At 40.9% G+C, this 16,565-nt stretch overlaps 1 protein-coding gene across 1 annotated transcript in view; it reads left to right on the forward strand.

Moving 5' to 3' along the window:
* SPAG1 (sperm associated antigen 1) overlaps positions 1-5,600 on the forward strand; it is a gene marked incomplete at its 5' end in the record, with an annotated part of 48,794 nt that extends 43,194 nt beyond the window's left edge. The window contains 3 exons of the mRNA XM_080646232.1: positions 2,806-2,970; positions 4,233-4,598; positions 4,701-5,600. Coding sequence (XP_080502358.1) covers positions 2,806-2,970; positions 4,233-4,598; positions 4,701-4,832 — 663 coding nt within the window. The 3' untranslated portion in view covers positions 4,833-5,600. The remainder of the gene's footprint in view (positions 1-2,805; positions 2,971-4,232; positions 4,599-4,700) is intronic.
* Between the last annotated feature and the right edge of the window lie 10,965 nt (positions 5,601-16,565).

Genomic DNA, 16,565 nt, shown 5'->3' on the forward strand with positions numbered 1-16,565 from the left:
CCCCTCCCCTTCCCTAGTATCCATCTCAACCTTTGGTGTTCTTAATTGCATTAATGACATTTTCTTTTTAAAAAAATACGTTTTTTTAAAAAATTGATTTCAGGGAGAGCGAGAGAGAGAGAAATGTCAATGATGAGAGAATCATCGATTGGCTGCCTCCTGCACGCCCCCTACTGGGGATTGAGTCCACAACCTGGGCATGTGCCCCGCCCGGGAATCAAACCATGACCTCCTGGTTCATAGGTTGACATTTAACCACTGAGCCACATGGGCTGGGCTTACTTGTTTTTTCTTTTTTGTTTCCCTTCTTAAGACGTATGTTTCCACAAGGGCCAGACAACAGCTGTTCTTTTTCCCACCCTGTTCCCAGTTCCTGGCACACGGCTGTGGCCATGGCCATCTCTCAGGCGAATAAACCTTGCCTGACCACTCTGTGGAGCCAGCAGACTGGCCCCCTCGTCTTCCACTGCCTCCCTGCTTGATGCTACCGCCCTGCTGTCCTGCCCTCTTGTCACACTTGCCTGCCTCTGTTGTGACATTATCAAGGCGTATTTCCTGTCTTCTTAGGTCCCCTTCAACCAGACAGACTGCTCTTTAGGCACCAATTTTTCTGGAATAGATAGAAAAACTCGTATTGACGCTTGTGGTGGTGGCCTTTCTTTTTGTAGCTCACAAATCTCTATTTTCAGGCCTCTCCTCCTTGAGCCCCACAGCTGTATTACCATTCATCTCGGGCCCTTGCCTTGATCATCCCAAGATTATCTTATTGTGCCTCAGTTTCCTTATCTGTAACATGGCGACAATAAAAGTTAGTACTCATAGGGCTATTGTGAGAGTAAATAATAATACTTGCAAAAAGCTGAGAATGGTAAGAACTGGCTATATTACTCCCCGGCTTGCCCTGCTGCCCCACTTCCCTGCCTTTCAGGGTGGTCCCTGACTAGAACACTTAGGATGGAAACACAATGGCATTGGGTTTGTTGGTAGCAAGTTCCAACTGTGTTGTTGTGACATAGTGGTACATAGATTTGTTACTAATAGTACATAATGTGCTATAATTTGTAAATAATTTACCTTATCTTTTTGATAAACTAGAGAAGATTTAAGGTTATGCCTTTGAACTCATCTCTCCATTACTCTTGTTCTGGTGCGTTGCTGGGCTAAGGGGGAAGGGATGTGGCATTACAGCTAGTCCCTCAGGATGGTCACATAACACTGCTTATCTGTCCTGTGCCTTAGCCTCCTGTGTGTGCTGTGATGGATATGTCATAAGTACTCAGGTTGCACATCATTGGGATTCTTCGCCTCCTCCCAGAATTAATTTTGGTTTAATCAAAACATAGGTTTCCCTGGCCAGCGTGGCTCAGTTGGTTGGAGCGTCATTCTGTACACCAAAAGGTCGCAGGTTTGATTCCTGGTTAGGGCACATACCCAGGTTGTGAGTTCGATCTCCGGTCAGGGTGCAGTCACGGCACATATGTGATGCAACCAATCACTGTTTCTCACATTGATGCTTCTCTCTCTCTCTCTCTCTCTTTCTCTCCCTCTCGCCCTTCCTCTCTTTCTAAAATCAATACACTTAACCTCAGCTGAGGATTAAAAACACACACACACACAAATTTAAATGCAGGAGGCAGCCAATCAATGATTCTCTGTCATCATTGATGTTTCTCTCTCCCTCTCCCTTCCTCTCTGAAATCATTAAAAATATATTAAAAAAATTTAGAAAGCACCAACCAATAAAAAAACTATGGGTCTAGTCTGTAGTTCTGGAATGTGGCCTGTCATAGTGGACTGATTTTGTGGCATATGTCTCTACTACCAGATTCCATGCTGTGTTTTGTAAGCTTAGATTTCTTTTCTTTCCCCTCGACCTCTCCAATGTATTGTCTGACTCTTTATGGGAGAATAAATGTCAACTCTAGCCTATTTGAACAGTGTAAAACTTTGAAGGATTTTATGGAACAAGATAATCTGGTAGCAGCTAACATTTGTTTAGCCCTTTAAAGGTTTAAACCACTCATATATTACTTTAATTCATTTATTACTTAGTAGAGTCTTGTGAAAACTGCAATAGAAAAGCTCCTGTTACTCATACTTTAATGATAAGAAAAACTGAAGCTCAGGAAGGTTTAGTATCTTGTTCAGGTTTTACTGCAAGTAGGTGCTAATATGAGGATGTTCATTATTTTACTTATTTAGCCAACAACATGTGTCCACTGTGTGTTAGGGACTGAAGGTGATAGAGTTTTACCTGAGTCTTCTAACTCCAGATTCTGTGTCCTGTCTTTTATAGAGGACTAAAGGCCCAGTGTACAAATTTGTGCACGGGTGGGGCCGGGCCAGCTGGGGGGAGGGGCTGTGGGAGGTTGGCCGCCCAGCTCCATTCCCCCCTCCCCAGTTGAACTCCCAGTCGAACACCCGGTCAAGGGGACAATTTGCATATTAGGCTTTTATTATATAGGACTAGAGGCCCAATGCACAAAATTCGTGCAAGGGGCCCAGCTCTCGCAGTCATGGCGGCTTGCTTCGGCCCTCACAGCCCCGGCTTCATCCGGAAGGTCATTTGGCTGTCCAGTATAATTAGCATATTACGCTTTTATTATTATAGATGCTTGCTGTTTTATGGGTTATAATAATTTAGCCCAAGTGTTACCCTGAAGACCCAGCTTTCTAATCATGGTGCTAACAGGAGCCCATTTCGCCACTGTGCACTCCCTAGCATCCTTCTTCCTCCCCCAGGCTGATCTGTGCCCTTCTCCTGTTAACCTGTGAAAATGATTTCCTCTGTCCTTCTACTTTCAGGATTATCAGAATAGTTTAAATGATCTCAATAAAGTTCTCCGGCTAGACTCAAGTATTGTTGAGGCCAAGATGGAACTGGAAGAGGTGACCAGATTCCTTAATGTGAAGGATCAGGCAGCATCACTCAACAAAGAAAAGGAGAGAAGGAAAATTGAGATTCAAGAGGTATTTGTATTTGATTATCTTTCAAAGTACTTTTTGGGGGATCTTATTTTGGATTCTAAAGTCATATTCCTATGAGTTCTACCAATTTTTTAAAAATTTTGTGTTTTTTATTCTGATGCTCAATGAAGAAATTTAAACCGATTGTAAAGACAAACTTTTCCTGTGCTGTGGTAATAGCCTGTCTTCTCCTGGTTTGGTCCATGGACGGTACTGGGAGTCTGCATTAGGTTCTTCCATTCTTTGCCCCTGTCCCCACTCCCTCCCTGTCTGGCCTGTGTTTTTTTTTGTATTGCTTCCACTCCAGATTGCGCTGGGATCCTAAGGCCACTGAGCTTTGCTTTAGGGCAGACCCAGAAAATGCTGACAGGACTGATTTTGTCTCAGTGATCCTGGCAAGCCACATGCCATAGATATTTTCCAGTTTGTTTCAGACCTTTTATCACTCTAAGACTGGCCTCATCAGAGATTTTTGGACTACCTTTGATTTCAGATTAACGCGGTGTCTTATGCTATATAGCTTTCTGCTTTGCCTTCAGTGAAGAATATGTATCATGAATTTCTGTGTATTCATGAATACTAATATATTACATTTCCACTAAGAGTAAGGAGCTAAAATGTGAGAGGCTAGGAAGTGTTTTTCCTCTAAGGATGGAAGAAAACTCTTTTAAGAGAATTGAAAAATAAGTTTACTTCTCTATTAAATGTAAAGACGTAAGTAAAAGTTATGAAAAAGAGATAAAGTAGTTATAGGTCTTCTTTTATACAGCATCTTTATTCATGGGAAATTATAAAAAGAGCCCTGGCTAGTGTGGCTCAGTTGGTTGGGTGGCTTCCCATGCACTAGGAGGTTACTGGTTCAATTCCAGCACATGCCTGGGTTGCACGCCCGATCCCCAGTAGGGGGTGTGCAAGAGGCAACCGATCGATGTTTTGCTCTCTCTTCACATTGATGTTTCTCTCTCTCTCCTTCTCCCTTTCTTTCTCTCTCAAAATCAATAAAATATTCTTATAAAGTTTTTTTTCAATGTTAAAAATATTTTAAATTAAAAAATGCTTTTATGAATGAATACTAATACCTTAAAACTTCTCTTCCTCAAAAAGTAGATTTTATGGTTTATTACAGACTACACATTTTCACGTAAGAACTTGGCTAAATACAGTGTACTTGAGTTTTTCGGTTCCTTCCCATTTTAATGAATGTACATGGGATGTGCGCAGTGGCGGCTGTTTGTGTCAGGGTGTAATTTTTTTTCCTTGTGAAGGTGAATGAAGGCCATGAAGAGCTTGGAAGGACCCCTGAGGAGGTCTGCACGGGCTGCCCTGCCTCTGAGGGGGACACCAGCCGTGAGCCACCAGAATACTATGAGAAACTGCCCATCACCAAGCCCAACAATGCCTATGAATTTGGGCAGGTGATGAACGCTGTCAGTGCTAGAAAAGATAAAGAAGCCTGTGCACATCTGTTAGCCATCACTGAACCGAAAGATCTGCCAGCGTTGCTGAGTAACAAACTCGAAGGGGATCTATTTATCCTTCTCATTCAGTCTCTGAAAAGTGAACTTATTGATAAAGATCCCTCATTGGTATATCAGCATCTTTTATATCTGAGTAAAGCAGAAAGGTTTAAGGTAAGTGGCAGAGTACCTCATTGAAGAGACTGATTTTACAGGCTTTCTATAACTTTGACATGTTAATGTTTTATGCTAATATAATTTTTCTCCTTCTTTCAGATGATGTTGGCCCTAATTAGCAAGGGCCAAAAGGAGCAAATTGAACAGCTTTTTGATGACCTCTCAGACACACCAAACAAACATTTTACTTTAGAAGATGTACAGGCCCTAAAAAGGCAGTATGAGCTTTAAATCAAGATTATTGTTAGATCTCTTCCATGCATGCATGTGTTCCAGTAATACTAGTGAGACGGTATTGTAATACAGTTGCATGGATAAAACCTTGCTTAGAAAAGATCCCTGGGTCTGGACTATAAAATATTTTACTTATTTTTATACATAGAACATGTATATTCTACAATCTGCTTTTTATCAGTTGTAAATATTTTCTTATGTACCAGAGCTAACATCTTTATATTTAATAATAAGTATATTTGGAACTTACTCAGATGCATTTTAATTTATATCATACATTTCCTTTAATAACTTGTTAAAAAACTGAGTTAAATTACATTTCTTTGGGCTATGAAGGCATCCACTTAGGTTTGACAGAAATATATTTCTTTAAAATGCATTTTTAAAAGTGAAAAGCATTAACTGATTATTAGTTCACCTTTATTTCCTGCTAATACATATATGTCCCATTTTATACTACTTGTATATTACAGTCTGCTAAGATAAAATGCAATACTTAAATCCATAGTATGAAATGATTATTAAATAAATTGTGATTATCAATTTAAAGCAATAAGAGGAACTTATTTTTTCTAATATGGAAGCATTGCCTAATAATTAAGAACAAAAATTTCTACCACTTTTTACCAGACTTTAAAAAGCTCCTTTCCTTTCCTTATAAATTGCAAATGTAAGCAGTAACAAAACAACAAATATGTAAGAGCAAACTAAGCCTTCGTTTCTGTTTGCATTGTTAACCCCATATTTCTCCAAATATTTATTTATTTTTTTTTTTCAAATTTTTATTAAGGTATTACATGTGTACATATCTTATCATTGCCCCCGACCCCCACCCCACTCCCATATATGCCCTCACCCCCCAATGTTTTGCATCCGTTGGTTACTCTTATATACATGCATATAAGTCCTTCAGTTGATCTCTTATTTCCCCCACCTCTCCCTAACCTTACCACTGTAATTTGACAGTCTGTTTGATGCTTTACTGCCTCTGTAACTATCTTTTTGTTCATCAGTTTATAATGTTTTTCATTATCCCCAAATGAGTGGGATCATGTGGTATTTTTCTTTCATTGACTGGCTTATTTCACTTAGCATAATGTTCTCTAATTCCATCCAAGTGCCTACAAATGGTAGTAATTCCTTCTTTTTTACGGCAGCATAGTATTCCATTGTGTAGATGTACCATAGTTTTCTGATCCAGTCATCTGCTGATGGGCATTTAGGCTGTTTCCAAATCTTAGCTATTGTAAATTGTGCTGCTATGAACATAGGGGTGCATATATCCTTTCTGATTGGTGTTTCTGGTTTCTTAGGATATATTCCTAGGAGTGGGATTACTGGGTCAAATGGGAGTTCCATTTTCAGTTTTTTGAGGAAACTCCATACTGTTCTCCACAGTGGCTGCACCAGTCTGCATTCCCACCAGCAGTGCACGAGGGTTCCTTTTTCTCCGCATCCTCGCCAACACTTGTCGTTTGTTGATTTGTTGATGATAGCCATTCTGACAGGTGTGAGATGGTATCGCATTGTTGTTTTGATTTGCATCTCTCGGATAATTAGTGACTTTGAGCATGTTTTCATGTGTCTCTTGGCCTTCCTTCTGTCTTCTTTCGAAAAGCTTCTATTTAGGTCCGTTGCCCATTTTTTTATTGGATCATTTATCTTCCTTTTATTAAGTTGTATAAGCTGCCTGTAGATGTTGGAAATTAAACCTTTATCAGTGATACCATTTGCAAATATGTTCTCCCATACAGTGGGGTTTCTTGTTGTTTTGTTGATGGTTTCTTTTGCTGTGCAAAAGCTTTTTATTTTGATGTAGTCCCATTTGTTTATTTTCTGTTTGGCTTCCATTACCCTAGGGGCAGTATCACTGAAAAAGTTCTTTTGGCATATGTCTGAGATTTTGCTGCCTGTGGATTCCTCTAGTATTTTTATGGTTTCCCGTCTTATATTTAAGTCCTGTACCCATTTTGAGTTTATTTTTGTGTATGGTGTAAGTTGGTGATCTAGTTTCATTTTTTTGCATGTATCTGTCCAATTTTCCCAACACCATTTATTAAAGAGACTGTCTTGACTCCATTGTATGCTCATGCCTCCTTTGTCAAATATTAAATGCGCATATTGGTTTGGGTCGATATCTGGATTCTCTATTCTGTTCCATTGATCTATATGTCTGTTCTTGTGCCAGTACCAGGCTGTTTTGAGGACAGTGGCTTTGTAATACAGCTTGAAATCTGGTATTGAGATCCCTCCTACTTTATTCTTCTTTCTCAGGATTGCTGTGGCTATTCGGGGTCTTTTTTTATTCCAGATGAATTTTTGGAGAGTTCTTTCTAGGTCTGTGAAATACGCCGTTGGTATTTTAATGGGGAGTGCATTGAATCTATAGATTGCTTTGGGTAGTATGGACATTTTAATGATGTTGATTCTACCAATCCATGAACATGGTATGTTCTTCCATCTGTTTACATCTTCCTCTATCTCTTTTTTCAGTGTCCTGTAGTTTTCCGCATATAGGTCTTTTACCTCCTTGGTTAGGTTTATTCCTAAGTATCTTAATTTTTTTGGTGCGATGGAAAATGGGATTGCTTTTTTAGTCTCTCTTTCTGTAAGTTCATTGTTGGTGTATAGAAATGCCATAGATTTCTTGGTGTTAATTTTGTATCCTGCTACATTGCCGAATTCATTTATTAAGTCTGTTAGTTTTTTGATGGAGTCTTTCGGGTTTTTTATGTACAATATCATGTCATCTGCAAATAAGGACAGCTTTACTTCTTCTTTTCCAATTTGGATGCCTTTTATTTCTTCTTCTTGTCTAATTGCAGTGGCTAATACTTCCAGTACTATGTCAAACAGGAGTGGTGAGAGTGGGCATCCCTGTCTTGTTCCTGTTCTTAGGGGAAATGGTTTTAGTTTTTGCCCATTGAGTATGATGTTAGCTGTGGGTTTATCATATATAGCTTTTATGATGTTGAGGTATGATCCTTCTATTCCCACCTTGTTGAGAGTTTTTATCAAGAAAGGGTGTTGGATTTTGTCAAATGCTTTTTCTGCATCAATTGATATGACTATGTGATTTTTATCTCTCAATTTGTTTATGTGATGTATCACATTTATTGATTTGCGGATATTGAACCATCCTTGCATTCCTGGGATAAATCCTACTTGGTCATGGTGTATGATCTTTCTGATGTACTGCTGGATCCTATTTGCTAGAATTTTATTGAGGATTTTGGCATCTACATTCATGAGAGATATTGGCCTGTAATTCTCCTTCATTGTGTTGTCTTTATCTGGTTTTTGTATTAGGGTGATGCTGGCTTCATAGAAGGAGCTGGGAAGTGTTCCTTCCTCTTGAATTTTTTGGAATAGTCTGAGGAGGATAGGTTTTAGTTCTTCCTTGAATGTTTGGTAGAACTCTCCTGTGAAGCCGTCTGGCCCCGGGCTTTTGTTTGCCGGAAGCTCTTTGATGACTGCTTCAATTTCTTCCATAGTTACTGGCATGTTGAGCTGTTTAGATTCTTCCTGATTGAGTTTTGGAAGGTTATATTTTTCTAGGAATATGTCCATTTCCTCCAGGTTGTCCAGTTTGTTGGAATAGAGTTGTTCGTAGTAATTTTTAACAATCCTTTGTATTTCGGCGGGATCTGTTGTTATTTCACCTCTTTCATTTCTGATCTTGTTTATTTGGGTCCTCTCCCTTTGCTTCTTGGTGAGCCTGGCTAGAGGTTCATCAATCTTGTTTATCCTTTCAAAGAACCAGCTCTTGGTTTTGTTGATCTTTTGTATTGTTTCTTTGGTCTCTATGTCGTTTATCTGTGCTCTGATCTTTATTATTTCCTTCCTTCTGCTTACACTGGGCTTTTCTTGTTGCTCTTTTTCTAACTCTTTGAGTTGTTGGGTTAGGTAATTTATTACCCCTGTTTCTTGTTTTTTGCAGTAGGCTTGTAGAGCTATGAACTTCCCTCTCAAGACTGCTTTCGCTGTGTCCCATAGATTTTGGATTGTAGTGTTTTCATTGTCATTTGTTGTCATGATGTTTTTTATTTCTTCTTTGATCTCTCTGGTAACCCAGTCATGGTTTAATAGCATGCTGTTTAGTCTCCATGTGTTTGATTTCTTTGGGTTGTTTTTATTGTAGTTGATTTCCAGTTTTATGCCACTGTGGTCTGAGAAGATGCTTGATATGATTTCTATCTTCTTGAATTTGAAGAGACTTTGCCTATGTCCCAACATATGGTCTATCTTTGAAAATGACCCATGTGCACTTGAGAAGAATGTATATTCTGTGGCTTTGGGGTGAAATGTTCTGAAGATGTCAATTAATTCCATCTGGTCTAGTGAGTCATTTAGGATTGATGTTTCTTTGCTGATGTTTTGTTTAGAGGATTTGTCCAATGGTGATAGTGGGGTATTAAAGTCTCCTACTATGATTGTATTGCTGTCAATGTCTCCCTTAATATCCTCCAGGAGTTTTTTTATGTATTTGGGTGCTCCTGTATTGGGTGCATATATGTTTACCAGAGTTATTTCTTCTTGTTGGATTGCTCCCTTTAGTATTATGAAATGGCCTTCCTTATCTCTTGTTATGTCCTTCAGTTTGAGATCTAATTTGTCAGAAATAAGTATTGCTACCCCAGCTTTTTTTTCAGTTCCATTTGCCTGGAAAACCTTTTTCCATCCCTTCACCCTCAGTCTGTGTGCGTCTTTTTTTCTGAGGTGGGTTTCTTGTAGACAGCAGATATATGGGTCGTGTTTTCTTATCCAATCTGTTACCCTATGTCTTTTGATTGGGGCATTTAATCCATTTACATTTAAAGTTATTATTGATAGGTACTTATTTGTCGCCATTCCTATTCTTTACCCCTGTGTTACTTCTTCGCTTCCTGTTTCTTTCTTTCTTTCTTTTTTTTTTACAGTAGACCCTTTAGCATTTCTTGCATTGCTGGTTTGGTGGTAATAAATTCCCTTAGTCCTTTTTTGTCTGTGAAGCTCCTGATTTCACCTTCAATTTTGATTGACAGCCTTGCTGGGTACAGTATTCTTGGATTCAGCCCCTTCCTTTGCATGACTTTGTATATTTCATTCCATTCCCTTCTGGCCTGATGAGTTTCTGTTGAGAAATCAGTTGCTAGTCTGATGGGGGTTCCTTTGTATGTAACTTTCTGTCTCTCTCTTGCTGCTTTTAAGATTCTTACTTTGTCGTTGGTGTTTGCCAATTTAATTATAATGTGCCTTGGCGTCGGTCTTTTGGGGTTCATTTTGCTTGGGACTCTGTGAGCTTCTTGGATTTGTGTGGGTTTTTTCTTCCCTATATCTGGGAAATTTTCTGTCATTATTTCTTCAAAGAGGTTTTCTATTCCTTGCTCAGCTTCCTTTCCTTCTGGAACCCCTATTATGCGGATGTTGTTTTGTTTCGTGTTGTCCCAAAGTTCCCTTAGACTCTCCTCCTGCCTTTTAATTTTTTTTTCTAGAAGTTGCTTTTCTTGGGTATTTTTTTCCATCTTGTCTTCTAGCTCACTGATGCGGTCCTCTGCTTCTTCTAGTCTACTCTTGATGCTTTCTATTGAGTTCTTTACAGCAGCGATGTCATTTTTCATTTCTTCTTGGTTCTTCTTCATTTCCTCTTGGTTCTTGCTCATATTGTCGAATTTGTCTTCCATTCTTTTCAGCCACCTTATGACCATTTCTCTGAATTCTTTTTCTGGAAGGTTGCTTGCCTCCATTTCGTTTACTTCCTTTTCTGGTGATGCCTGCTTTTCTTTCATATGCGGGCTGCTTCTTTGTCTCCCCATGGTCTCTCTTCTCTGGGTGTCTGGTTATGTAGTTCTCTCTCTCCTGGGTTGATTTAAAGGCACAAAATACAGCACTACCAGGTACAACTCACAAGGCACTGAACAGAAATGTATTCACGATATTAATAACCTCCAATAAAGGTGACCACCAGAGAAAGGCAAATTAGGTGATAGGAGAGAAAGAAGAAGAGGAAAAAAGAAAGAAAGAAAGAAAAAAAGAAAAAAGGAGTGTGAAAATGAAATTGGGAAAAGGGAAAGTAAAGAGAAAAAAAAAAAGTAAGAGAGACAAGAAAGTGACTAAGAGAGAAAGGGGAACAGACTATATATATTGGGGATAAAACTCCAATAGAACAATCACTAATCCCGGCAAATGCCAGCAACAAGTGCCTGGGGATTAATACAAACTACAACACCAACTAATATGGATTGAGGCAAGGGAAAGCTGAAGCACAAAACAAACAAAAAAATAAACAAAAGAAGAATAAGCAAAACAATCTCACAAAAACAGCATAAAAATTGGATATAATCTACATTCAAGCAAACAACAACAAAAGGACAGAGAGAAGGACAAGTTTATGGATAGCTCAGACAGCGAAGGGAGAGGTGTATGTGGACTTGGAGCAGGGGATTAGAGATTAGATATGTAAGTAGGGTGAAATTTTAACAAGGGGTAAACAGAAAGAATAGGGAAAATCTAAAGCAGTAAAAGGGTAAGACAAACAGGACACTGAAAAGGGGGAGGTTAGGAAGAGAGTGATGGCCTAAAGGTAGAGTTGAGATAGAGTAAAACGATGCTAAAGGAAAGATAAAAAATAGAATGTAGAACCCTAATCCCAAAATAAAATGAAGAGAAAATAAAATGACACTTTAAAAAAAAAAAAGATAAAATAGCAGTAGTAATAATACGGATTGAAAATAAAAATGTAATCATTAAAAAGGTAAAATCAAGTGATGAAAAAAGAAAAAAAAGTTTCTTGATTAAAGGATGCAAAAAATGAAAATAAAAAAAAAAATAAAAAAATAAAAAAATAAAAGGTAAAAATAAAATGTGAAGTAGTGAAGGTCATTCACTTCCTCTGTTTTTCTGTTTGGCACGCCTGTTTCTCAGTCCAGACAGTATTGCAGTTCCCTGTGATCCACTGCTCTTCGGTGTTGTAAGCCAGTCCTGATTTTAAGCAGGCGGTGTGTCTTAATTTCTCGTATTCCTTTATTTTTGATTACGCAAGAGTCAATTTGTGATTCAGCCCCTGGGTGGCAGTGTTTCTGGATTGACTTCCGGGTCTATCTATGGCCTCTCTAGGCAGTGTTAGAGCCTTTTTTCTCTGTGGCACTGCCACCGGCCTGTGGGCGTGGTCTGCCTCAGAGCTGACTCTCTGATGGTCACTCCCCGCTCCGATCCCCAGGTTCCAGAAAAACAACTTTCCCCTGCAGTCTCCCAGGGTGTCCCCAACTGGGTGATCCTATGTATTGGGCTTAGTAATCAGAAGCAAGGATTTGAAGAGGAAAAAGCCCAAGTGTGCGAACTCCAGGACTGCGAGTAAACCCAGGCACAAAGGGAGCGCACGGGCTGCGCGTAAGTCTGGACAGCCTGAAATTCTTAGGGTGTCCCTGCACTTCAGATCAAAATGGGTTGCTTTTTAGAGTGCCCTTCTCTTAGCAGCTCTGAGGACCCCTTTCCACAATCACAGATCACGCCAGTCCCTACAGCCACGGATTTTTCTAGGCACAGACTTCCCTGGTCCTCCAGCTCCCGCAAAACGCGCGTTCCTCTCTCCCGCCGGGACCAGAGACCTCACCTTATCCCAGGCGAAATCTGACCTTTCCGTGGTGGAGTGTAGAGCTCCTCTGAACCCGTGTGCTTGCGCCAGTTGGGGAGCGTTGTTCTGGGGCTCGCAGCTGTTCCTGGGGTGCCGCAGTTGTGGATTCTCAGGCTTCAGGTAAGCTCCACTTTCCGGATCAAGATGGCGCAGACTCCGCGTCCAAGCCCGCAGCTCCGGGAGGGGACCCAGCCGCAGTTGGTGCTGCCAGGTCAGGGGAACCCCGTTCGGCAGTCCCCCACCTCCTTCTGGAATTCAGCTGTCTCCCAACCAGCCAACAAACACTCCTTGTGCGTCCCTCAGCTGTTCTTTCTTTCTGCTCCGGGACAAGGCTCGGAACACGTCTGTCTATTCCGCCGCCATTATTCCCTCTCTTCTCCAAATATTTAAATGTCTTCTTGCCCCTCTTTTAAGCAGGACCATGTTTATTCCTTTATTGTCAAAAGAAAAGTGAAGACTTCTTGAAGCTCTTTTGTTAACTGAGGGTAAAGGTATTTCTTAAAACATTCCAGTTTCTATCAGTATACCATCAAACACATTCCTGTAGTCTTTAGTCAGTTCTCTTTTTCTGGAGCATTTTCTTGTTCATTAGAAGTTAAGATAAAAGAAGAATATCACTTTGTTTTATCTAATTTTTTTTATAATTATAGAATATTTTTAAATTGTTTTATTGATTTTAGAGAGGAAGGGAGAGGGAAAGATAGAAACATCAATAATGAGAGAGAATCATTGATCGGCTGCCTCCTGCATGCCCCCCGCTCCTCCCCTCAAATGCGGATCCAGCCCACATGTGGCCAGACCAGGAATCGAACTGTGACCTCCTGGTTTATAGGCCTACGTTCAACCACTGAGTCACACCGGCTGGGCTAATTACAGAATGTTTTAAATATCATTGTGGGTAAATGGTATCTTTCAAAACATGCCATTTTTCTTTTAAACTTTTTTGTTCATAAATGAAAATCTGTAACAGTATTTAGTTCTAGTCTTCAACAAACAAAACAGTTTTCTCCTTTGTAATACTATTAAATTTTTGTAAAAGTAAGTGATGGAGTGTGTTAGTTACTTTAGAACAGGGACATAACAAGGCAACACCGTGTCTTGTTGACAGTCACATACCCAGCACCTAGTTGCATGGGACTAAGCTGTCCGCCCGCTGGTGGCACCCTGTCCCACGAGGAGGTGGAGAGCAGTGAGTGGATGCCTGTCTGTCCTGGTTGTGTGGGTCGCAACTAGAGAAACCCACCTCTCTCCAGCAGCACCCAGCGCACTGAGGCCGCATTTCATTACTGAGGGGAGGAAAAAAAGTAAAGGAAGCAGATAAGAATATCAATGCGCATTCAAGGAACACGGTTCCTGCTGACCTCTTCAGGACTTCATCAGGAAATCTGTCCACGAGCCCCTGGAGTACCCCACTCCATCTCCCCACCAGGTGCGTGGGTACCCCCAGCGCCCCAAGTGCTAAACCCGCACCCGCTCCCACTCTGTGGCCAGAGTCTTGTACATGACCCTGTGTGCGGTAGCAAAAGCAGATCCAGTGATCAGTGTTCTCAGGAAAATGGACCAGGGTATGCAGGCCAGGAAGAAACCACAAACCGGAGCTATAGCACCTTTCTGGAAAACAAACGAAGTTTCCAGCAGTCAGCATGGTGAGATAAGAAAAGATGTAAGAGATTAAGGATTCTGCCACAAGAGGGAGCGATGAGAGTGGAACAAGCCTTCCCATTAGAAAACAGGAAACCTTCCGATAGGAATCCCAACAAACACTGCTACCTCAACTGTGATAACAGCAACACAAAAATACAGTGAACATGACAAATCAAGAAAATGTCACCCCCAAACGTCACACAGCACTTCCGCCTCTCCTCTCCTGCCACAGGGCGCTGACCAATCACAGAGAGGCTGAAGAGTGGTCTTGGCGTTTGCTGGGAGGGGAAGAAAACCAGGTATTGGTTAAGACGGGTAATGCCTCCCAAAGGAACTACTTGTATAACTAAATCTCTGATATTTCTATCATTTTATATGCAACGTTCCCCAGCATTGACTGCTTCTCACAGATTTTTCCCTGCTCCAAATGTTCTCCTCCTCCCTCCTCCCTCTCCCAAAGCACAGGGCTGACTCCATTCTTGGCCCTCCTTTAAAACCCAATGCCAGTGTCACTCCCAGAAGCTTTTCCTCAGCTGCCCTGGCTGAGTGAAATGACCTGTGAGCGGTCTCACAGTGCCACGTGCGCGGCTCTATCAGCTCTAACCATTGTTTTGGTGGGTTGGGTTGACTTCCGTGACAGAGACTGTCTGGCTTAGTTCTGTCCTCCATACTGCTCAGCAACATGCCTGGCACAGTAGAGATTCAACAAATCATCTTTGATGAGTGAGAAGCTAATTACTAACTTTTATTTCAGCAGAATGTTAGCACTTGGATTTAATGGGTTGCTGTAAAAGAAGTCTCAAAGAAAGTAATGGTATACAGAGTGTGGGTGATTTCCCAGAAAATTCTTCAGTACCTTATAAGCAAAGTTTCTAGACCTAAGAGTGAAAGACATCATACTAAAACAGAAAAGAGGGGGAAACCCAAAGGCCCTTAACTGTAAGTGACAGTACCCAGAGGCATATAACACCCAAGCAAATCACAATCACTGGGCTTAAGTTTACACATCGTTATTTTTCTGTTAATCCTGAGGATATTTTTTCCATTGATTTTTAGAGAGAGTGGAAGGGAGGGAGGGAGCGATGAAGGAGTAGAGACAGAAACATCGATACGATAAAGACACATGGATTGGCTGCCTCCTGCATGCGCCCCAACTGGGACAGGGACTGAACCTGCAACCCAGGTACATACCCTTGATGGGGAATTGAACCCATGACCCTTCGGTGCGTGGGCTGGTGCTCAAACCACTGAACACACCGGCCAGGGCAAGTTTACATATTTTTAAATGATTAAGAAGTATCATCTGGGCTGACATGATGTTTGCTTCAAATAACACATGGAATTACTTCCAAACTGTATACAATATAAGAGACTGTCATTTCTGGCTCATGGACCATATGAGCACTCCTTATAAATACAACCTGAATCTATGCCCGGCCAGTGTGGCTCAGTGGTTGAGCGTTGACCTATAAACCAGGAGGTCACGGTTCAATTCCCAGTCAGGGCACATGCCTAGGTTTCAGGCTCGATCCCCAGTAGGGGGTATGCAGGAGGCAGCCCATCAATGATTCTTATCATTGATGTTCCTCTCTCTTTCTCTCTGAAATCAATAAAAATATATTTTAAAAAACACAACAGAACCTGAATCTAGGGTTCCACATCTAACTATGGACCATCAGTTCATGTCCAGGCTCTGCAGTTGTTACTACATGATCCCATGATCCATTTCCCTGGTCATCCTCAGCCGCCTGACCTTAACAGAACCTCTCCAATCAGTTTCCCTTCCTTTTGACTTACCACCAATTTTTTATTAGCCAGCTGGCACCACTCAGGCCAAAAGGACCACCCTAAAGACTGATGTGGAGGTCATATAATCCTGTCTCAATTCTCTACATAAGGCAGGGGTGGGGAACCTTCTTTCTGCCAAAAGCCATTTGGATGTTTATAACATAATTCTTGTGTCATACGAAATTATCAGCTTAAAAATTAGCCTGCTATATTTGGTCAGACATTTAATTAACTCCCCCCTAATGCCTTGGCAGGGCCAGACCAAATGATTTCACAGGCCTCATATGGCCCTCTGGACGTTCCCCACCCCTGAGATAAGCGATGTCCGTTAGCAGAAATCTCTGCCTATGGAGTACAATGAATTTTGTCAAATTTGAAGATTTTGATGTCTTCAGCCAAAAATTAAAGGAGATGGTAGAAAGATCAATGACAAACAAGCAGGAGATAGAATATAAGAGATTCCCATAACTGCCTCCTCTTTTTTTCTCTAGCAAACTACTTTTGAGCATAGACGATGGCAGTGGTCGGCAAACTGCGGCGGTTTGCCGCTCTGTTGACTAATGAGTTTGCCGACCACTGGACTATGGCATCAGAAAAACCTGGAATTAAACCTCAAATCCATTTAACCTCAAAGACTAGGTTCCTCATCTGAAAAATGAGGCGGGATATACCAATCCAGGGCTGTA

The sequence above is a fragment of the Plecotus auritus genome (genome assembly GCF_963455305.1).
Source record: "Plecotus auritus genome assembly, chromosome: 11".
Classification (NCBI taxonomy): Eukaryota; Metazoa; Chordata; class Mammalia; order Chiroptera; family Vespertilionidae; genus Plecotus; species Plecotus auritus.